This window comes from Psittacula echo, assembly GCF_963264785.1.
Source record: "Psittacula echo genome assembly, chromosome: 4".
Classification (NCBI taxonomy): Eukaryota; Metazoa; Chordata; class Aves; order Psittaciformes; family Psittacidae; genus Psittacula; species Psittacula echo.
Genome location: NC_137738.1, coordinates 70,447,692 through 70,471,246, shown reverse-complemented (window position 1 = coordinate 70,471,246; position 23,555 = coordinate 70,447,692). Strand labels below are relative to the sequence as shown.

The 23,555-nt window shown below is 40.5% G+C and overlaps 1 protein-coding gene across 2 annotated transcripts in view; it reads left to right on the top strand.

The window, feature by feature from the left end:
* The window catches only part of ORC3 (origin recognition complex subunit 3), a gene marked incomplete at its 5' end in the record, with an annotated part of 42,320 nt that extends 20,731 nt beyond the window's left edge, over positions 1-21,589 (top strand). The window contains 10 exons of one of the 2 annotated variants that reach the window (XM_080614657.1): positions 259-322; positions 3,587-3,703; positions 5,911-5,990; positions 9,924-10,057; positions 12,491-12,570; positions 13,053-13,150; positions 13,989-14,130; positions 18,384-18,500; positions 19,879-19,958; positions 21,136-21,589. In XM_080614657.1, the coding sequence (XP_080470783.1) occupies positions 259-322; positions 3,587-3,703; positions 5,911-5,990; positions 9,924-10,057; positions 12,491-12,570; positions 13,053-13,150; positions 13,989-14,130; positions 18,384-18,500; positions 19,879-19,958; positions 21,136-21,241 (1,018 nt within the window). In that variant the 3' untranslated portion in view covers positions 21,242-21,589. Of the gene's footprint in view, positions 1-258; positions 323-3,586; positions 3,704-5,910; positions 5,991-9,923; positions 10,058-12,487; positions 12,571-13,052; positions 13,151-13,988; positions 14,131-18,383; positions 18,501-19,878; positions 19,959-21,135 lie in introns of both variants that reach the window. The other variant, XM_080614658.1, reaches the window with a different exon arrangement.
* Positions 21,590-23,555: the final 1,966 nt, after the last annotated feature.

The window sequence follows — 23,555 nt, the reverse complement described above, 5'->3', positions numbered from 1 at the left end:
CCCTCTTTTTCTTAATGCAGAAACAAGCTATTATGACAAATAACCATTAATCACTTTTTAACTTGTTAAGCTGGCTTGGAGCGTGATCTCTAGGGTTTTGGAGTGGCCTTTCAACTTGCTGGATTTGACTGTCCCTTTTTGAATCTTTCCAAAGATATCCCTATAGCAGCATAAACTATTTGAAACTTTTAACTCTGTAATCTTTAATCACACTTTACAGTATATTTTTTATGTTCTTGTTTTTTTTCTTGCCATCAGATATGTAGAAAGGCAAGAAGCAGAGAAACAGATTGCACTGCTCACAGCAGACAGCTTCTTAAAGGTAAAATTTCAAGAATGTCTTCGGAAAGCACAAATAACTTTCCCAATATATTACTTTGTGGAGAGTAATAAAATACAAGACTAAGATGTATAGTTCTGTGTAATATCTTTTGTACAGTACATACTGTGCTTCATGTCCAGTAACAGAGAATTGGGATTGGGAGGTCAGAATTCCAAATCTCTAGGGCTGCCACGTGTACAGTTATACAAAACTGCACAACTTTTCTTACATCAACTTTTAGCTATGTCTAGAAATACAACTGCTTAAAAAGAAGGTTATAAGCTTTATTTATGGCCTGGTCTCTTAATGCGTACTCAGATTGACTTTCTTGGAAAGTCAGTGAACTGTTTGAAGAATGAGTAACTAATCTTGGAGGTTATTTCATAAGCTTTTAATCCTCCATACCCTCTGTGTAGTTTCTTGATTGATCTCAGTGGGGCAGTCTGGGTCCTGAGGCACACATTCACACTAGATGTCATACAGGATTAAAACTTTATGTTACATATTTATCTGAAGGTTTATCAAGTGATTAAAGTCAGGTTACTACTATTGTGAGCCCTTCTGGAGTTCACCAACAAAGCTCTGCTGGTTATTTTCACCAGCTGAACCCCTCCCAGAAGGATTGCTCAGGGTAAAGGGTTTCTCCTAACTCTTCATCTCAAGTATAGCTAACCTGTCAGGCAAATAGTATTACCAGAGATAAAGCAATTAATTTGTCCTAGCAGATCTTCCTGGTCCACAAGGACTTTTCAAGTGTGAAGAACAACGGTAATGGCTGAAAGAGAGGTTGGTAGCACACAAGTTCGCAACTGCAGTGCAATTACAGTCATCATGGCTAGACATGATTTGTACATGATTTTTTGATACTTAGTCTTCAGTGGCAAAAATAGATTAAGCTACAGCTGTTCCCTTGCTGTTTATTCACACCTGAGCAAATATGCCAGCACAATTCCTCATGTGACTATGTAGTTAATATCATCAGAGAAACAACCCAGTTGAAGTAACCTGACAAAAAAAAAAATGACAAGACATAGTGTTTTTGCTGGGTTGTTTCTGCAGAATTATTTCACTTCTGTTGAAATAACAGGAGGGAAGGAGTGGGAATGGGCAGCTGAGACTCTGTTTCAAGTTCAAAGACCATGTAATGTGCTGCTACTTTGAAAGTTTAATACTTACCAGCTTAAACTTTGTATGTATTAAACTTTATATGTTTAATAATATATACCTCTTATATCACAAGCCTCACCCTGTGAGTTTGGGAAGGAAGCCAGAATTTTTTGCTTATGTGTGTGTGATGCTTCTGACGTGCTAATCTCTGCAGCAGGGTTAGGACTATCACTGTACTGCCAAGCTGGCAATGTAGTCTGCTTGAGGACACAAGGCCCTACTGCTGTATTAATGAGGTGCTGGTTATTCTATATATCGTAGTAATCTACAGTATCGTTCTGAGCTTTGGAAATGCTTTCAAAGTCACTATGGTGACTGTTCATGTTCAGGACCAGGTGAACTTGCCTTTCAAGCTTAGCACCTAAACCTGCAATACTCTTTGTCAGCTGCAGTTTATATTCCATGTTGTTGCTGCTTTTTGTTTAATAACTATGGGTAGAGTTCCACCTATTTAGAATAATCGGTTTAAAAAGCAATCGTACATCCTGATTACTTACAACTCTGAAAGTTTTCATGGCAAATTTAATTTGAAATTATGTAAATGTGGCAAGCTATATTTATTGAAATAATAATGCATAGTCTTCTAATAACCAGGACGTGTTTTCAAAGTTGATCTGGGAAACAAGATGAGGAAATATAGCTGCTCTAGTAGGTGCTCTGATGCTCTAATAGGTGCTGTAATGCTCTGGGTTTGGGGGAGTAAGACTGATGTAGCAGCATTAAAGAGAACTTGTTTTCTCAGCTTTTTTTTTGTGGTGAGGATATGTTTTTTTTAATGATCCTGCTTAGAATTACAATACAAACTCCCCTAAGATCTTAGAAGACATTTAAACAATTGTTGTATCAGTGACACTCAAACTTTAATAGATAAAACTCTGTGGGGAGAAATGTCTTTAATGTTCTTAATCATCTCAAACTTATTGTAACATCAGAAAGCTCTGTGCAGCACTGTCTGTTACTTTCAGTCTTTGAAGTATGATACTTAATCTTTACACGTGTTAGTACTTCCTCATATTGTCTACAGATAAGGTTTTGCTTTTTTTTTTTTTTATTAATCTTTGATCCCCTTTGTTTCAGTTTAACTGTACAGAACTTCAGTGGCTTGTTTTGGTTTTCCCTTTCCATTTGGAATAGTTTTCTCAGAGTTGAGCAAAATGGCAATAAAATATATAGAGAATCCTGTTGGAAAACCCAAAGATAAAAGGAAAAACAAATTCTGTTGGGTCTTTTTTCCTCTTTTATCTGACTAAGGACAGATGAGAGAAGATCTGATTCACAGACTTAAATGGAATGAGCTCGAAGTACTTTAATACAGCTACCAGAAATTTTCAGAAGTGTTACATATGCTTCTGTGGGAGGCTGGTGATAATGAGATACCATCCAGTAAATTCAGTAGCAACAGTTAATAATTTCTTTTTCTGAATGCATGATTTCTTTTTCCTTCCAGTTCTCTATGAATAAATGGAAGTCAAATTAAGAGCATATAGGAACAGCAACTGCATATTTATTTTCTGTGAACTGGTCATTTTACATATACCTAACTAATAAAACAGCAGCCACCTGCAATATAAGAAATAAAATTTTAAATGCATTTGTATTAATTATTAATTATTTAAATTATTTATAATTATTTCTTAATAATAAATTTATAATATATATTATAATATATTTATAAATATGTTTAATTTACAATTATTGTAAATTATTTGTAGAATAAAAATGCAGATAAGGATTTGAGTAAAAGTAGCTGTATACTTTCTCATTGCCTGCTAAAGATATAGTGTACAGTCTCCTTTATGCTAGATGACATACCAAATCTAAAGTGAAATGTCGTTGAAAATGGTAAAATAATAATGCTAATCAATGAAAAATCTCCAGTGAGATGGAGGAAGAAAATGAGATTTACCAACATGCAATGTGATTGCAGTGATCTGTTGAAATACAGCTTTTTTGCATAGTGGTCCTAATTTAACACTGGTGTTTTAAATCATAGCACACCACAATGTCAAATCTTCAAAGTTATTTGTAGTACTTTGTGAGAGTTTTAAATATCTGTATGTCAGAATGACTTACAAAGCAATTATTTTGTCACTGTAGGAAACAACACAGAAGTTGCTGGAGGACTTGCATGTTTACCATGAAAATTACGTTTCAGTTCTGAGATGTCTTCATGTTTTCACATGTTCTCTTCCAAAGTATCCTTTGGGCAAGCAGGTGATGTACTGTTATTCCATTTCAGTGAAATATGTTTTGTTTGTTTGTTTGTATGGCATCTGAATAAGTATTTTTTCTTTCTTTTTGCTTACTATTCTGCTGCTTTGCTCCCTGCTTAAAATGGAGACAGATGCTTTCTTGCTATGGGCAGAGGACAACAGCATGTGATGTCTTTAGTGGCGTGGATGATACCTTGTCAATCAAAATGAAGGAGTTTCCAGGAAGAGGCAGATGTGCAGATCAGCAATAGAATGCACACATGGACTTTCCCACATCTGGGATTATCTGTATGCACTGCAGACAATGTACACGCTTCTGCCACCTATTAGCTCACTAGTCAAAATTACTTGGAGAGACTGAGTTTTAGCAACGTTCTGTACAGAATAAAATGATAGTAAGGGAACAATGATAATGGCTCTTAATAGCCATATTGCTCTAATGTCATTAAATACACATTCTCATGCTAAGCAATTTCTTCTTCCACTAATAGAGCAATCTATTCTGTGCATGTTCATAGAATCATAGAATAGTTAGGGTTGGAAAGGACCTTGAGATCATCTAGTTCCAACCTCCCTGCCATGGGCAGGGACACCCCACACTAAACCATATCACCCAAGGCCTCATCCAGCCTGGCCTTGAACACCGCCAAGGATGGAGCATTCACAACTTCCCTGGGCAACCCATTCCAGTGCCTCACCACCCTCACAGTAAAGAATTTCTTCCTTAGATCCAATCTAAACTTCCCCTGTTTAAGTTTGAACCCGTTACCCCTTGTCCTGTCACTACAGTCCCTGATGAAGAGTCCCTCCCCAGCATCCTTGTAGGCCCCCTTCAGATACAGGAAGGCTGCTATGAGGTCTCCACGCAGCCTTCTCTTCTCCAGGCTGAACAGCCCCAACTTTCTCAGCCTGTCTCCATACGGGAGGTGCTCCAGTCCCCTGATCATCTTCGTGGCCCTCCTCTGGACTTGTTCCAACAATTCCATGTCCTTTTTATGTTGAGGACACCAGAACTGCACACAATACTCCAAGTGAGGTCTCATGAGAGCAGAGTAGAGGGGCAGGATCACCTCCTTTGACCTGCTGGTCACGCTCCTCTTGATGCAGACCAGGATACGGTTGGCTTTCTGGGCTGTGGGTGCACACTGCTGGCTCATGTTCATTTTTTCATCGACCAACACCCCCAAGTCCTTCTCTGCAGGGCTGCTCTGAATCTCTTCTCTGCCCAACCTGTAGCTGTGCCTGGGATTGCTCCAACCCAGGTGTAGGACCTTGCACTTGGCATGGTTAAACTTCATCAGGTTGGCATCAGCCCACCTCACAAGCGTGTCGAGGTCCCTCTGGATGGCATCCCTTCCCTCCAGCGTATCAACCAAACCACACAGCTTGGTGTCATCGGCAAACTTGCTGAGGGCGCACTCAATCCCCCTGTCCATGTCACCGACAAAGATGTTGAACAAGACCAGTCCCAACACCGATCCCTGAGGGACACCACTCATTACCAGTCTCCAGCCGGACATCGAGCCATTGACCACAACTCTTTGCATGCGGCCATCCAGCCAGTTCTTTATCCACCGAGTGGTCCACCCATCAAATTGATGTCTCTCCAATTTAGAGACAAGGATGTCATGTGGGACAGTGTCAAAGGCTTTGCACAAGTCCAGGTAGATGACGTCAACTGCTCTGCCCCTGTTCAACAGTTTCGTAGCCCCATCATAGAAGGCCACCAAATTGGTCAGGCAGGATTTCCCCTTAGTGAAGCCATGCTGGCTGTCACCAACCACCTCCTTGTTTTTCATGTGCCTTAGCATGCCTTCCAGGAGAATCTGCTCCAAGAGTTTGCCAGGCACATCTCTTTGTTCTCAATGTATTACACACAGTTATTAGAATTTGTTCCTAACTACAATATCAGCATGAACTGCCCTAGTATTTGAAAATAAAAATGTGTTTTAGCTGTGGCATTTGGTTGGAGTTCCTCTCTGTTCTCTGCAGTTATCTTAATCTGAATGTTAGATGTTTGAAACGTGGTACATAGCAACACATAGATTCCAAGATACTAAATGCTTTGATTTCTTTTGCATTCTTTCTGCATCTTTGCAAAAACAAGCTCCAAAGGAATTACCTAGCGCTTTGACCAGCTTCTTGTCAGAGTTTCGCATTACTTTGTTTGTAAAACACTTTATCTTTTCTTCACCTTCTGCATAACAGATCAGGGAGCTGCATTGTGCATGTTTGGAAAACCAAGTGTGGGAGACAGAAGATTATGAGTCATCTCTTCAGCTAGCAAGGTGAGTTTTTCTCTTTCCATTTTGTTTCAATACCGTTGTGCACATGGAGAATATCAGTCATCAGTTATTCTGGAACTTGAAGCTGAGGATGTTACCTGTTCGCAGCTACTTGTAGGATTGTTTGCAAGTATAATTGTGTGCTGTTTTCATTTTGTCTTTCAACTGTTTTCCGTGAAACTCAACCAGCTTCTAGTATCTCTTCTGCCCTGAGTGATTATGCTGAAACCACAGAAATTACTGTGTGTGAATGAGAACATCAGTTGGGTTTAGTCTCTTATTACTATTACTTTTAGTTGGCCTAAATTTTAATCTGTTGTGAAAATTAGAATCTCTTCCAAATTAATAGCTGAGGCCTTTCTTATCTCTTTAATTTACTGCTTTCTTCCTGCCTCCTTTGTCTGACAGTTTGTACAGGGGCTCAGTTAAATTTTTGTGTTTATTGTAAGCTTAGGACTTCAGGAGAGCTTACACCTGTGTTGTCTGGCTGTCAGTGTTGAAAATGGAGAAGTTGTCCAAGCCATTTTTCTTAATAGAAGATCATTCAATTGCAATGCTGCATCTACAGACTTTTAAATGTGCTTTATTATAGCAAAGGGCTGTTTCCTGATAGCTGCATTCATTCCAGTAATACATCAGTTCTGATGCAACACCGTTACTTTAACTGCTTCTTCCAGAGCCTCCAGGCTTGCGAGGTTTTATGTGTCTGACACTAAAATTGCATGGAAGAATATATCTGGGCTCATATACAGAAGGAAACATACTCTTATACATTACCACTGTGCCATATTGTTTGCCTTCATCTCTTTGAAAGGATTACATTCTTGATTTGTCATTTCTACAGTATTTCCTCCTTAATCCTTCTCTGACTCACTGAATATTGACAACACTCAATCACCTATCAACCCTTGCCCACCGGTGTGTCATTTTGCTTTCCTGTAGTCTGTTCTGTAATGTCTAGTAACTCTGCCATTTTTTCCTCTCCTTTTTCTCCCCTATGTTTAGTTTGCTTTCTTGCACTTTTAATTCATCTGTCTCTTCTCCTATCTCAGAGTTGATGGTGCCGTCAGGTTCTGGCTTGCTCCTCATTTATTCTTATCTGTTTAATTCATTTTTTTTTTTTTTTAAATCCAGGTACTCTTTCATTTCTTCTTTTTTTTTTTCAGCAAAACTGCTTCAACCCAATTTCTTCAAATACTTGGGATGCTGTGATTATTACTTTTTCTTCTTTCAGCTTTAACTCTCTTTTCCATTTTACACATACTTGTCTCTGCTTTTTCTGCATAGAATCTTGCTGTTGTCTTTTATAAGAAAATGATAAAATGTGATCTTTCCCTTTCTACTAACAATCTTCTTTTTTCTCTCCTTTGCTCAGGTATGGAAGTTAGTCATGGTTCCTTAATATCTCTGTCTTCTGAGAGGACGCATCACCTGTTGATATCCTTATGATTGCCTTTTCCCATCCCTTATTCTTCTTGTCAGTGTTTTTCTGGAGTCCATCTTTTTTCCCATGTATTTAGAAAGGAAAAAACAGAGAAGCTTTTGATCAGCTTATTTCTGAATTTCTAACAAAGTCTCTCTTTCACCCTTCATGAATTATGTTTGAATGTGGGGTTTTCAGTTGTTGCATTGACTTCCTTTTGTGGTTGTTTGGTTGGTTTATACTACAGCCTTTCCTTGGACTGGATTTTATCCTTTCTGCTAAAAGTGCTCTCTCCAAAGCTGGTGTTTCAGGTTATCGAAGTTTAGCAATCTAGACAATAGTTATTCTACTTCAGTTGTCTAGAGTCTTAAAATATATAATGGGGAGACAGAGAGTGTGTGTGAACAGTAGTTCACATTGGATTAATCTAATCAGATAACATTAGGAGATGTTGGAAAGTATCTCACCTGACACTCTCCAACACCTGTCTCACCTGGTTATGGGGAGCTGACTGGCTGCAACATCTGGGCAAGCTTTTAGGTGGCAAAACTTTGAGGAGTGTCTGACCTATTCTGTCTAGATACTGTACTGATGCTTTTGTATGTCAGTCATCGAGGCCATTCATCACATACTGCTTATCACAGTCCTGCACTTCTATGACTGTTGTCATTTTGTTGTTGACCAATCTCTGTAACCACTTCTTCAGATGATTGCCCACTTCAGCATTCAGAAAGAGTTTCTATGGACTTCATCCTGTCTTCCTTTCTTCTCTTTCGTAACTCATATCTGAATAATCAGAGACAGATTTATTTACTGTCTTTGGATCATCTGAGATCTTCCTTTCTGCTTTAAGCCTGTCTGCTAACTGAACTAAAATCTTAACCCCACTCTCTGATACCTGGCATACCTTGCAGTAACCTCAAGACCAAAAGGTTTAAAAGGATCCTTTCCTGTTTCTGATAGGCGATAACCATCCTCTTGCTTGCTCTTTGGACCCTGTAATCCCATTGTTGTTGTAAATACTTATTTTGCTAGAACTTGAAGCTTCTTTTTGAATAATGTTACTAAAATGAATCTGTTCTTTCCATTCACAGATCTCCAAATCTGGTTAACCTCTCCTCATCTGAGGTGTTTAATTATTGCAGTGTTTTGTCTGGCCTGGAAAAAGGCTATCTTGTTTACCCATTAGTTTTTACAAGACAGTTTCAAAATGTTTTCTAGCCTTTTGTGTGCTCAGGGTCACTCCTTCTGTTGTTAACTCCTAAGGCTTTTCTGTACACGATAAGTGTATCCGAAGGCACCACCAGACTTGCAAAAATCCATAACCCTGAATCAGATAAACTGAAGTTTCAAATTCCAGCTTTTACAAGCATTTAGCATCAACTGCCAGTTAGAAACTAGAGATCAGTTTGCAATTGCTCTTCCAGACATCCATAAAGCTTCCCCAGCCTCTTCTAAATTCTTCCTTAAATCTCTCTTAGTCAATGTTTAGGTGACTGATAATGAAGACGAACTCTCTGACGCACTGATCACCATCACTTCATTCTTTTGTCAGGCTCCCTCTTTTGCGTAGCTGTGGGTTTTGTATCTTCTAAACTAAAGTCTTCAGACCATTAGCAGCTTTGGTTTGTATTTTTATATTAGCACCTTTGCTTTCAATAAGACAAAGCAAAACCACAAGAATAAGGCTGGGAAAGGCTTCTAGTGACAGCGGATATTACAGATGTGTGGTTGTTCAGAACCAGAGTGTTTAGCAATGGGAGCCTCTCACGCTATGTGAAGAAAGTTCCATGCCTGTGTAATGGTACTGGCTTGATGCAATGGTTGCAATTCTGGATTTAATTTATGGATGTTTGCAAGGACTTGCTTTGGTATCTTTTAAATGAAGATTTTGAGACTGAGCAGTGCTTGGTGACACTTATAAAATGCATAATTAAATATAAGTAAATGGCTGGATGTTGGGCTAGATAATCTCAAGGGGTCACTTCCAACCTTAATGATTCTAGTGGTGGTTAGGCTTTAGGTTTATAGTGACCAAATACAGAAAACTGCAAATAGGGTTTTGCTTGCCAGTCATTTTGGATACAGAGTAATGAATTTTGGGGCTGTGTGAACACATACTTACCTGATTTTCTACCATTTCATGAACCATATTGGGAATGGGTTACAAACCCCACCATACTTCCTTTTAATCAGAGTCACAGTCTCAAACATTTAACTCTGTATGCAGGGAGTGTTTTTAGGTAGCATATCAGAAAAGTTTTCATTGTCAGTTCTGCAGGAAACTGTAAAGGGCATCTGTCCAAGTTGCTTTGCTTCCTTCTGTTGATGACAGCAAGGAACGAAATAACTAAAGAAAGACTGGGAAGAAAGACTGAATGCTTGAAATCTTGAAAGTTTTCTCTTTTGAAAGGAGTTTCCCCAATTATTTTTTAGCATTTTTCCAGCTAAGAACATTGAAAGCTGTTTCATCATTCTGTGTTTCAACTTCAGCCAACGATTGTGTCTTTTAGGATGCTGAATAAGTCTGATTTGGAAACCATGCTTCAACAATGTGTGGAGATACTTGTGTCATCTTCTGGAAACGAGTTTGATAAGGCAGTGGAGAAGTTGAAGGAGTTCTTGACCCAGTTTCAGAAACTGGAAGGTGGGTGTGTACCATCAAACATTCCATTGCAGATTATAGGAAAAGCTGGTTTATAATCTGACCAATGGGTGTAATTTTACCTGGTGATATCCTGTCATCATATTAAACCATTGGAGTTTTCAGGATTGTTTTAAACATATGCACAAAATTAGGAAGTGCTTAGATTCTTTATTGGTATGTGGTTCATGCTTTTTGTAATACAGAAAAGCAATGTGAGGTAAGAAATTGGACAGATCAGCACACATTACTCACTAAATCTGTCATATGTAGATCTTGAGCATTTTACCAGATGTTGCAATTGTTTAAAACATTTAACAAATAAAACCAGATATTGAGAGATATATAGGAGCAGACTTCCTTACGACACGGTATTTAGTCCAAATATATATAAAGTTTTTTTCACCTGCATGTTCAGTTAGATTGATATAAGAGCCAGGACACCAAGTGCCAGTTGTCAGGGCTCTGCTGACAGGGTGTAACTTGTCAGGCCCATATATTTGATTGTTCATATTGTTCATGGTATCTGAAAGTTTAGTAAGGCAAATGAGTAGCCGCCTTCCATCTTTCAGAGGCAGATTAGTGCCATATTGTTTCTGAAATAGGAGTATGACATATTCCAGCATTCTTCTGGTATAGGAATTTCATTGCTTCCCCTGAACTACAGGAGTGCTCCTCTGTGATTCCCTTTTAAAGGTGAAGTGGTTATTTGTTCTACTTTATGCTTATCAAGTTCATTATCAGGGTGATTGCTTGCTACCCAGCATTTGGACAAGCAGGCAATAAGCCCCACGAAGTGCAGTCTAATATTAATCGAAGTAGTCATGTAGTGCTCTGGGGTTAACTGAGGCTTGTTTAGAAGAATTTGCTCTTGTCTGTACCATGTATTTTTGAATAGATGTAGTGACAGCAGGGCTGTGGTACAGGATACAGGTGATCACTTTGAAAAAGCTGTGTATGTCACTGAGGACAGCAGCACTGAAGGATCTGAACTATGATGGAAAACCTAAAGTTTGGTCTAGTTTAGAAAAAAGAATTGAAGCAAAAGGCTTTTAAGTAGCTTGATTTACATTGGGGCAATAAATAAAAGAGAACAACTCTGGGAATTCAGGGACATGCAGAACTATAAAATAAAAAAAGGCAGTATTTATTTTCACGTAGGATTTGAAGATATTTTTAAAGCAGAGATGATCTAATGAATCCATGAAGGGTCTTCGTTTTCAAAATGGACTTCAGCTGTAATGAAAAAGTGAAAAGGGGAAGTTCGGATAAACTCTACATTAAAAGGTTGCTGAGTTAGGTGACTTCTAATACGTTTCTGTGACTGTGTTGATCTTTAGCGGGAGTTTTCAGAAGTCTGCCAAAAATGTTATATACCCACATCTCCCACAGAGCTCTTGGAGTGAAAGGATAGTCCAAAATTCTTTCTTTTCCATTGTTAACAACAAAGTCCATCTTCCCAACTGCCTCGTGAACTGGAAAAAAATGAAAACATGAAGCTTGAGGAAACAAAATACCTTTGTGCTCAGTCTATTTTGAGCTGAAGGATTTGATAAAAAGTATCTTAAAATGTATTGGTACAGTAGTGGAGAGAGGAATTTCTCTGTTTTGGAGTCTTCAACACAAATGCAAATGTCCACAGGGCACTGGAAAATACCAACTCATTTTATGTAGGTCACCAGAAAGCTTTTATATATAATGACTGTCACAGCTGACTGGAGCTCTACCTGTGATCTGTAGGTGGAATCTCCATGTTATTACCATCTTCATAAGTAAGACAAGAAATCTAGTTACCTTTTATTTTGATTCTGGTTATCACTCATCCTGCTATTGATTGTGATTCCGGAGTTTTTGCTTCTTTGTTTTTACCTAAAAATTACTACTTGTTGGTGCAGTCGATCAACAAACTACATGGCTGTGAAAACAAAGCTTTGTTATAAATTAAGATGAGAATAACACTGAACAATGAAATACCTTAGCATGATTTTGGTTTGCTGCTCTGGTTGCAGTTTCTGGGTTAAGTACAGAGAACTCATTTCTGACATTGTGTTTTTTGTGCATGAGAAGAGATATGTATGCAGTGATTGGGTTTTTGAACACTCCTAAAGCATCAGTGGTATCTAGTACTAATCTGCTCAATTTACAGATATTAAGAGTATGACCTAGGATGACATAAGCAGAATTCAAGTGCTGTGCAAGGCTTGTGCTGGATCTTTGCTCAGGGCTGAATTGCTTCAGTTACTTACCATTGATTAAGCTGCACTGCAGAGTCCTTGTTTAACTATCTGTTACAAGGTGCAAGACTCAAAAGCTGCCTGTGTTCGGGTCTGTGTTAGCTGAACACTTCTCAGATTGCTTCTAGGGGCAAGGGGGCTATATACGTAGTCAGGAAAAGTTTACCCCACATATCAAACATTAGTTTTGTTCTAGTAGCAGAAGCTTTCCAAGAACAAGATGTGTCCGTATCGTCACAAAAGGAGCTCCAGAAGAAGACAGACCTTTATCATCTTCAGAAGGTTAGGCCTGTGTAGGCTTTACTGACTAGTTCCTTAACTAAATCTTTTGAGATGTACTTGTCCATGGTTAGTTCTTCCCAGCTTGCTGGAGCTCTGAGTGGAGGTTTTGTATAAGTAACTCTTCTTAAAAATGAATGAATAAGTACCAACTGTGTATGTCAGGCCCACCTGGCACAAAGACAATTATAGAAAATATCTGTCATAAACTAGGGTTTTAAAGTGCAAATTAGGGGGTTTCTTCTTATTTAACTTGTAAATGACACTTTCTGCCTAACACGTATTTCTTTGAATTTTCCAAACTCCTACCACTTTGGGAACTGAATACACTGGCCTAAATAAAAATAACTGCACGATCACACTTTCAGACATCACCAGTGAAGACATGCCAGCAAAGATTAATTATACGTGTTAAGCATATAGATTGTGTTCTGCAGAGAATAACTACCTCCCATGTAGTTTTATGCACCACTCTTTTTTTAAAGACCTTGTTGGAGTTGAAGGATTCAAGGCGATCTAAGAAACTGACAAAGTTTGAAATGCTTCGTTTTGAAGTTGTTGACTATATAGACAGTCTTGTAAGGTGAGCCTTCCTGGTTTATATTCCTGCATTAGCTTGCACCATAACTTGCAACAGAAATCTTGCTAACATGTTAACCTTGCCAGAACTGTGGTTTGGTCCCTGCAGCGTGAAACATGTGTTTTTTCCCCTTCCTCTTCTTTCTTTGTTGAGGGTTCTAAAAATAATAATTAAAAAAAGATATAATCTCTTTTCCATAGATCAGTAGAAGTAATTGGCTACAGAAGAAAGCTGAGGGAGGACTGAGTGTATGTGGCAAAGTAGAGTTGAGAGGTTTTACCCTGATCTTTGCTGATATGTTCTACTTACAAAATTATAGATGTCAAGTGAGATATCCTGTGCATTTCGGGAGCAAGGCAAAGCAGAGAGGGGTTTGGAGACAGCTCGGTAGCAGAAAATGTGAAAGGCTTGGCATGGGGGAAGAGATGAAGGCACTTGTTAATTATAGAGCTGGGGGGGGAGGGGGCAGAGAAGTTAACAGAAGTATGACTGTGCTGAGAGAAAAGCTTCACATATAAAGACAATGATGAGCAGAGACTCAGCACAAAGCTTTGAGATGGCTAAGCAAGATCTGTGGAGTACATGACTGATGTTAGCATTTCAGCTGCTGCCCTTCAGTGGCCCAGCTATGCTAAATCCATTAGATGTAGAGTTGCTAAAAACAAACTTCCCTGCTAAAAAGTTGATTTCAGTGCTGTTCGTTGGTTTTTCAGAGATTTGTCAGTACTGGTTGGGAAACATACATTGTTGTAGTCTCTAACTACAGTAGACTTCTGTTGTTTCCCATAACGTAAAGCTTTGTATCTCCTTCCTTCCCCCATACCTCATGTTGTTTTTTCAGGAATTACCTTGTTCCAGCAGACCACAAAACTTTGCATGAGATAGTGTATTTCAACACAGCCAGTGTTCTCCGTGGGCACTTGAATGCTGCCCCGAGGATTGCACTTCATACAGCTTTAAATAACCCATACAACTACCTGAAGGTAAGAAACAAGTGAGTTGTTTGTGGTGCTGGAGTGGTTTCTGAAGGCTACACGGAAGGATGATGTGTAAGGCTGAGTTTTGCTGTTTCATGAAGCTTGGCACACATTCAGCTGTTTTGCAGAGAAGCAGCAAGTTAGTGTTGATAAGCAACTGGGGAGTTTGCAAAGAGCTGGGGAATCTGGCTGGCTGAAATAAAGCACCAGTTATGGAAAGGGTTCTATGTGGGGAATCCACTTTTCCAGAGCCTGTTCTAGTCATGATCTTTTCTTTCTCCTGTTGATGTAGCAGAAAAGTCATTTTGTACCCCATTATAAATGGGATGACTGTCCATGGGGAAAAATACAGTGTCTGCAGCTCTTTCCAGGGACTTCCTTTAGAGGGCTGGTGCTTAGTCCCCACTGTGTAGACTCGGTGTAAGGTGAAGGCTTTGTTCAGGTGCAGTGATGACATTAATAATAGCTTAAATAGAGCATATTTAAAGGAGTATGTTGATTTTCTATTTACTATAATATCTATTGAGTATTGGCATTATGTCTTTTCAAAATCCAAGAAAAGGATTGTCATTGGTTCTGTTACTTAACCCTGCCCTTTTCTAGAGAAGAAAACCAGCCCTTTTTCCATTTCTTTCTGAAATCAAATTCCCAGGATGACCAAAAGAAAGAACTAGAGCAGGGTTTAGAAAAGGAGTGACCATATGTTGTGGTTTAAGCCGAGTAAGCAGCCTGTTCCCTCACTCCTCCCCTCTTCCTCCCCCCACCCCAGCTCCCGGAGGCATAGGGAGGAGAATCAAAAGAATGTAACTCCCATGGGTTGAGATAAGAACAGTCCAGTAACTAAGGTGTAACACAAATCATTACTGCTACCACCAATAACAATAATGATAAGGGAAATAATAAGGGAAGAGAATACAACCGCTCACCACCCGCCGACCGATACCCAGCCCAACCCAAGCACTGATCTAGCCCTTCTGGGTAACTGCCCCCAGTTTATGTACTGCTTCCCCTCCTCCCTGGCAGAGCATGAGACTCACAAAGTCCTTGGTCAGAGTAAACATTACTGAGCAGCAACTAAAAACATCAGTGTTATCAGCGCTGTTCCCAGGCTGAAAGTCAAAAACACAGCACTGCACCAGCTACTAAGAAGGAGAAAAATGACTGCTACTGCTGAACCCAGGACACCATACATTTCTTTGTTTTGTCCTTAATTATAGATACTACTGGAGTTATCCTTGTGCCCTAATATTTCACTTAAAAATGTGATCACAATTTTGAAATGAAAACAATTGGTTGTAGCTGGAGCTGAGTGATTATATGTTACTTGAATCGAAGCCAGCACTTACAGGGAGTCATACTTGATAAAGATCAGTCTTTGAAATCTACAACCCGATTCATACTGGGTTTGTTGGCACCGTGCCTCTATTGGAACGATGGCTGTCAGTTTTGCTGTGTGCAGGAGCTATTTCTAAAACCACTTAAGAGCTTATTTGTGAAAACAGTAGTTAGCAAGTGGGTACCATTAAAGAGACCTAATGTGAACCTCAGTCATTTATAGTTTTTGAAAACCTGTAAAAGTACAGATCAGGAAAGCTAGCAAAATCTGCCTACAGATGTGTTTAATAAGTATTCTCTTTGATGAGTTGACAGGGTTTAAAGCCTTCTGTCATCCTGTACTTTGTTATTTGACATGCCTTAACATATTTCTGAATGTTTTCCGAGTAGATTGTGAAGGTTTGGCATAGTTTCTAACAGCAGCAGTACTGGCTGAGTATCTTGCTTTGCATTTTAATCCATGTGACTAAAAGAAATATGTTTTCTTGTTTGTATCCATGACTTCTGCATGGCTTGTACTTTCCTAGGCCATAATGAGAGCAAAGTTCTCTAGAGCTGTTCCTTCCGTGGGGCACTGACAGAAAAGGATCTGCTTGAGTGGAGTACCAGCAAATGATTAATATGTGATGCCATTCTTACAGGAATCCAGTCCAGTTATTTATTTAGCAAAACATGAGCCAAGAATCATGCTTATCCAGAAACAAACAAAAAACACTGCCAAAAAAACCCCAAACCAAAAATAAGTGCAATTCTGTTTTCACTGACCCCTTGAAAATGCAGCAAGTTGTAACTTGGAATAGCAGCATGGCACTGCATGTGGAAATCTGATCTTGGATCTTCCTGGAGTTTAGATAGTCATGCAAGTTTTGATCATGACCTTGGGTAGGAAGGGCAATTTTCACACTGATCTCAAGGAATGAGCCCTGTTACCCACTAATTCATAGCACTTTGATTGCTATGAAATGAAAATCCTCAAGTTGCAATTAAGCTCTCTTATCGGGGAAAGGAGATACCATATGCATTTGATGCTTTGGAAAGAGAGTAACACTAATTCCAGAGCAAGGGATGCATCTGTCCTCTGTCTGGCTTCTGGGTTCTGGGCACAGGGTCAAGCAAGAGGAGCCCTTCATCAACAGCATTCTGGGTTGTGCCCACTGCCTCACTCTTTCTGAAGCAGCCCCTCTGTGGTGCTGTACTGGTGGTTTCACAACTGCTGCTCATTCTGGGGCAGCTTCCTGCCTGTGTGTGTAGTTATTTCCTCTCAGCACAGCGCCTGTGCTGCTGCCACCTCAGGAAGCTGAGGTTTCCCTGCATGCAGTCCCTTGCGCGATGCTGTAAAGACTTGGCCTTGTTACCATGAGTGAGGCTGAACTCTTCCAGGTGCTGGCAGAGCCTCTGCAGTGCCAAAATACTACCTTTCCTGGATCGTTCTCAGCACTTACGTGTGGTCCAGTTAGATACTAATTTCTATAGGTGAACCTGTTCCAGGAGAGTGCAGCTACTTTAGAAGTTGCATCCTTTCATGATAGTGATAATCAGTGCAAAGTGCCCAGCAATGCCAGCATTGGCACAAGGTGAGTGGCAGGAAGCCAGTGACTTATGTTGAAGTAGCAGAAGGGAAAAGAGAAGGGCCTGGGGTTATCCTTCTGGGCCACTAGATCAATCAGAAGGTGTAACTTCACCTGTGCTGGTTACTAACACAGTAGTATTTGAAACTACTACGGTACACTCACAAATTACAGTCTGGTAAATTACTGTCTGGATTGTCACATTTTGAGGGCTCAGCCATGTGACTGTGAATTATCTGGAGACCATTCAGACTGAACTGACACATGTTAACCTGAGCTCTGCAGCTTTTGTGGTCCTTGTACAGAATAACTGAGTTTGACAGTTGTCAGGCTTTCTGGATATAGTGAGATGCCTCCTAAGTGCTGGAGTGCAAGCTGAACCTGAGTCTCACAAATTGCAGGGTTTGACAGCTGTGAAAGGTAAGCCAGAGATTCTTGAGCAAAGTCACATTCTTTGCTCAACCTTCTTTTCTATCATGAAAAGCATTTATTTATGGAGGCATCTTGCTATGGCTTCACAGGCTTCCCAAAAGCAACTTCCATATTTTACTAGCATGTAAAAGCATTTTAGCCAAAATTTCTGTGAACTGACAGGAATGGTCAGTGGGTGTTTTCGTTCTTAAGAGTGCATGAAACTGAAAACTGGAATGAACCCCATGAACTGATAACAAAATGTTGCTGCAGCTCCTGCTTCTGGCTCAAAGGGCTTTTTCACTTCTCAAGTAAATGGTTCACTGCTGATGACGTAAATTTCCTGACATACAGAACAGTTTGTGAGCAATGAGACTTTTGCCTTTATGGCAGCTGAGTTTCAAGCCAGAGAGAAATGATCATTACATTTCAAGGACAAAAGTCTTGAGATAAGTGATTTTGCTTTCTAGTATATCTGATAGATCTATACTAAGATTTCCTTTTTCCTTTAGTGGGGTGGGGAGGAGGAGACACTTTTCTACATACTACATTCTGAGGCAAATCCTGACTAGTTTCTTTTCCTGAATCCATAGAACAGAGTATTTCCCTCTGATATGTAAATAGAACTTGCAGAAGAATTGGGGGAAAAGCCTAATCAGATAATCGCTCATTAGAAACTCTCTAAGTGTACAAACTATAGAAGGAACGCCAGGAGTGAAGTAGCTGCGTGGTTTTTTATTGGTGTTTGTTTTTAATGGTGTGCTTGCTTACTTTCCTGATTTGTTCTTTATTTCTTTGTACCCTCCACTTGCCATTAACCACACAAACAGTAAACATTTGATTAGAATACCTACCATGTGAATTTCCTCAAATAATGTTCTACGTAGCCCTTAGAACTGTTCCAGGATTCAGAACTGATCAAAGTTACTGCATTCTTTTCATCAGAATCAAGCTTTGAAGAGTGACGGCGGCAGCATTTCTAATAAAGCCCCTGACATATGCATCGTGTATAAGCTTCATTTGGAGTGTGGCAGATTGATTAACCTTGTTGATTGGTTAGAGGTATGTGACAGCGCAAACAGGGTCTTCACCTGCTCTCAGTGTTCTGATTTATCCTTTGGCTGCATGTCTGCTTTTTTCAGTGCCTTTTTTGACAGCTTAAATCATTGCACACCTCAGTTCCTCCTGTGCAAGAATCCAATCGCCAGCCCACAGACTTCCTCTGACTACTGTGAATCACTTATTTACAGATTGTGCTGAAAATGTTCTGCTTCTGTTTTATGCGCGGCACAGATCAGATCTTATGCTTCACAAAGTTACCTTTTTTATTATTATTATTCCCTTTTAAGTCTTCTGTGATGCTTCTGTGGAAACTTTCAGGCAAATGCTGCTGCTTGCCAAGTGTGGGGCTCTTAGAGAGAATGCTTGTGCTAAGGGAGAGCAAAGGTCCTTCTAGCCTGATATCCCATCTGTGGTGTGACCAAGAGCGGGGTGGAGTATAACGAGAACATACATTAATAATAGTCATTTTTGGGGGAGACCTTACAGCAGCCTTCCAGTACCTAAAAGGGGCCTACATGAAAGCTAGAGAGGCAGTTTTTACAAGGGCATGTACTGACAGGACAAGGGGGAATGGCTTTAAGCTGAAAGGGTAAGGAAGAAGTTCTTCCCTGTGAGGGTGCTGAGGCACTGGCACAGGTTGCCCAGAGCAGCTGTGGCTGCCCCATCCCTGGCAGAGTTCAAGGCCAGGTTGGATGGAGCTTTGAGCAACCTGGCCTAGTGGAAAGTGCCCCTGCGCATGGCAGGGGGTTGGAACTGAATGAGCTTTAAGGTCCCTTCCAACCTAAACCATTCTGTGATTCTGTGTTTTAGTTCTGATGTTTCCTAGACTGTATTTCATAAGCCTATCTGGATTATATTACCAATGTACATTTTTAGACACCACAGCATCCTCTGGCAAGAAATGCTGTAGCTTAACTACAGGCAGTGCTGAGGACATTCCTTTATCTGTTTTGTTTGCTGCTGCCTTGTTTGTGTACTAGAAATACAAATGGATAGAAGCCTCTTGCTGTCCCTCACTCACAAGTTTCTTCATAGCTAAGGTATCTATCTCCTTCATTTTTCCATGTTTAAGCAGTCTCGCTTTGAGAATGTTTTTCAGTTCTGTATTGTTTCTGAGAACAGGCCAGGGACCAGAATTGCACTGGGATTTAAAATGCAGGCACGTAAGGTCAGAGAATGAGGTCTTTCATTCTGTATTCCTGCCATGCTAATGTGTAACCTTGCTTGCTCTTTTGATGGCTGCTGAACTGACATTCTCATGGAATTGCCATTCCAAGATCTCATTCCTCCTGAGTGATAGTCATCAACTCAGAGCTCATTGTTTTACGTAGCTCTGTTTATGAAACGTGTTAAATCTGTGCTGCTTTTCCCTTTCCAGGCTTTCTCAACAGTGGTGACAGCAGTTGACGAACCAAATGCAGATGCAGCTTCCTCAGACCAGGTGGATGATATCATCCAGTATCCTTTCTCATTGCTCTCAAGCTTGACATTTGTTAATCACAGGATTAATGAACCAGTATTTTCAAAATTCAGCTTCATGTTTGCTGATAACTAATTCCAGAAAAATAAGGCTGGTTTAAGCAGCCTTAATGTACTGGAAATGTCACAGAATTACATCAGCTGATCAGCAGTTGGGCTGGGTGGGTCGAGGTAAAGAGAGCAGCTTCTGACCATAGGAGCTGTTTGGGTCTGAAACAGAACCAGCAGACTGTAAACCAAGTTGAAGCTGTCCTAGTTGATTAAATCATCTAACAGTTGGTACAGCTGCTATATGGGAGGGAGCATTGCTGGGGAACAGAGGGTAAGATAGCTGTGACCTAGAGAGCAGATGGAGAAACAGAGGTGGGAGTTTATGATGAGGAAGATGGAACCTTAGCAGAAGAAATGCTTACACAAGTAGTGTCCTCAGTAGAAGCCATGAGTTCTAGCACCTGAGACTTAAAAATTTTAGTTCCCTCAAAACACACATTTTGCTTCTCACTTTGTACTGATTCTTAACTGAGATCTGAAAAATGTCGAAAGGATGAGCATTAGAACCAAAATTTAAACCCTAGCTGTACAAAAGGAGGTTTAACTACAGGAAGAATACTTCTATGCTGTAAAACTTCACCAAGCTTTCCTTTAGTATAAGGCCTTTCCTTTTTTTACAGTTCTGCTGATAATGAACACAAAACTAAATTCTGTGTTTAACTGAAGGATATATAGTTGCATGTCAGGAAGGCAGCAAGAAAGGTATAGCAAAGAGTATAGAAAAGGTGGCGCTGTTTTATGAAACTCAAAAAATCTCTCTGTAATTATCTAACTTCCCATTCTTTTGTCAGGAGACATAGAAATAAAAATTCTTTCTTCTTCTCAGAGACTACAAAATTACTATCTTTGTAGGCTTTAAATGTGTTTCAACAGTGGGGAAAGGAACTCTCTCCCTTTGTTGCCACAGTGTGCACGTAGCAAAAGAAGTACTGACCAGATTGAAGATCTGTGCTTCTGTAGGCAAATCCTGCTTTGTCCTTTTCCCCAACAATTTTAGTGTAATTGGTGCTTACCATGACTTAAGAGATCTTGCCCTCCTACAGCGAGTGCTGTCTCCATCAATACATGTCATAAAAAGTGCAATTTCCTTAACTGAAACATCCAGCGCTCGTTTTATTCGTGCTGTTTCTGAACTGGAACTCTTGGGCTTCATAAAGCCCAGCAAGCAGAAAACAGACCACGTGGCACGGCTGACATGGGGTGGCTGTTAATGTGCCACGAGGATCTTAGTAAACCTGTTCTTTCTCCCACCGTGCAACAGCTGCGTTCCCACTAACCCAGTCCTTGTAACTTTGGATACCGAGTCAGTGATGAGCGAATGTTGTGAGATACATTCTGAGTGCCTGGGTAGGCTTGAATAGCACTGTTGGTTTTTAACGCTCACCCTCCCTGTGTGATGTACTGCTCTCATAATGCTCATGTTCCAAATACTGTTGCTGTGCCAGTTTTCATCTTTGATGTCTGATATTTAACGCTATACTGATGTAATTTGGGCTAGCAAGCCAAAAGGACAACACTGGCTGTGTAAGCTCCAGAACTGATGAAGCAGTATTAAGTAATTTGCTCATAAGCTGATAGGAATTGAGTTGTCATTATAAAATGCCTTCCAGATCCTTGAACTACACATTCAAAAATAAATAAAGCCAGTATGCTAAAAAGACAGTAGCCTTCCATGTTCTGCTGCATGTTCGTCAAATCACAACTGCTTATAACACCCGGAAAGCTCCTTCATGAGGAGAAAGGGATGGAATTATTTTGAAGGTATAAGTTTTTGCTCTTTGAGAATATCAAAAGCAAACTGTCTGAACCATTCCCTTCTTCTACTGAAGTTGATTCGTAATGGGTGACTTGCTGTAAGGGAAGCGCGTGTCAGCACAGACTAAATGAGACCACGGCACTCATGCACCTCAGAGGAAGGTAGTAAAATCCACACCTGAACTACATGGTGTAACATGTCCCTTTGCTGAGGATGTGTACTGTAGGAAGGCAAAGGAAACAGCTATATGAAAAATAACAGCTATTGGCTGAGAGTGTGAAAGCACTGCTAATCCAACTGATCTTCAAAGAACTTTCCCAGCCACTAGGCCCTGTGCAGTATCAAGCCCAAGATGCCCCCTCTGAGCTTCTGCCCACACAGAGCAGAGCCTACAGCAGGGTATGGGTTGCTAATGCTGCCCCCTTTGTGGAACAGGACTGGAGTAGCTCAAATCTGCTGATGATTTGGTCAAGGGAGACAAGAGAGCTGATGTTCTCTGCCTAGAGTAAGCTGCAGATCAGTGCCTGATACTGTAACAAAAGCCATAAGTGCTGTGCTGAAGCACTGGGAAACCATGGTCAGTGCTGGAATTGTGGTCCCCAAGGAAGCAGAGGTTTAAGAAAAACCTACACCCAATGCCAGATACCAGAGCAGCATGGGGGTGTCTAACCAGACCAGTCTTTGGAACTCAAAAGACACACTGCAGTTCTTACAGCATTAAGCATCAACTTCCCTCGGACGCTGGGGAACAAATGTGTTCATGCTAATGTCAGCACCCCATGTTTTCCAACTGTGGAAAAAGTCTTATAAACCAAAGGGAGAAAGTCGTGTTTCCCTGCAGGAGAGCATGCATGCCTACCATGCCTTGGTAAACTCTCCTGAGGGCCCTGACACATGCATTTCAGCAGTTTCAGTGGAGACTTCAGGTCAGTTCTACCACCTAGAAAGAGGCTGCAGTTAGAGAAAAGTGTTGTCCCTCCCAGCCCACTTAAAAGTTGAATGGTGATTACTTAAGTTTGTGGAAAAAGAGACTGTATTTACCTCAGAAAACTTCCAGCCTTCCTCAGGTTCCTTAGAGAGGATTACAGGCTTCACTTTCCTGTTCTTTGACCTGTCAGTAGAATCCAGATGCTCCCACTTGGTTGCACTGGCACTTCAGCCTACACAAACAACTGAAAAGGACAGCCTGGGGCACTGGAGATTAAATCACTTGCATAAACCAGATCCCTACTAGGAGAGAAGTGCTATTACAGGAACCTGTAACTTACCAGGCTGTTACCCAGGAATGTGCACAGGATGGGTTAGGCTTGCTTTAAATACCCTCAGAGAGGGTAGAGTCATGCATTTTCCAATTGCTCTAATCGCAGAGCCACAGTCACACCTCCTGCTGTACTTAAGGGAGGGCCTGGTTCTAAACGTTGCCAGGCAATCAGGATGACAAGTAGTTTATCTGCCTTTATGCTGCCTAAACATACAACATGGGAAACATCATGATCAGCAAGAACAAGGATCTCGGCAGAACAGCTTTTGCAGCTGCTCCACCAAGTCTCAGGGGTAAACAAATTCCGCTGTTCCTCACTTCTGAGGGCAACCCAGAGGCCCTGTATCCTAGTGGCCTTTGTATGCAAGGCTTTCAAACAGTGGAAAGGGAGGAATTTCAGGAGGGAAATGCTGATCAGCTCCATCCTGAACTGCACCTATTTATCTTGCAAACGCACCTGACAAATGAAAGGGAGCAGCAGAACAAACTTCTCACCTATCTGCATGAG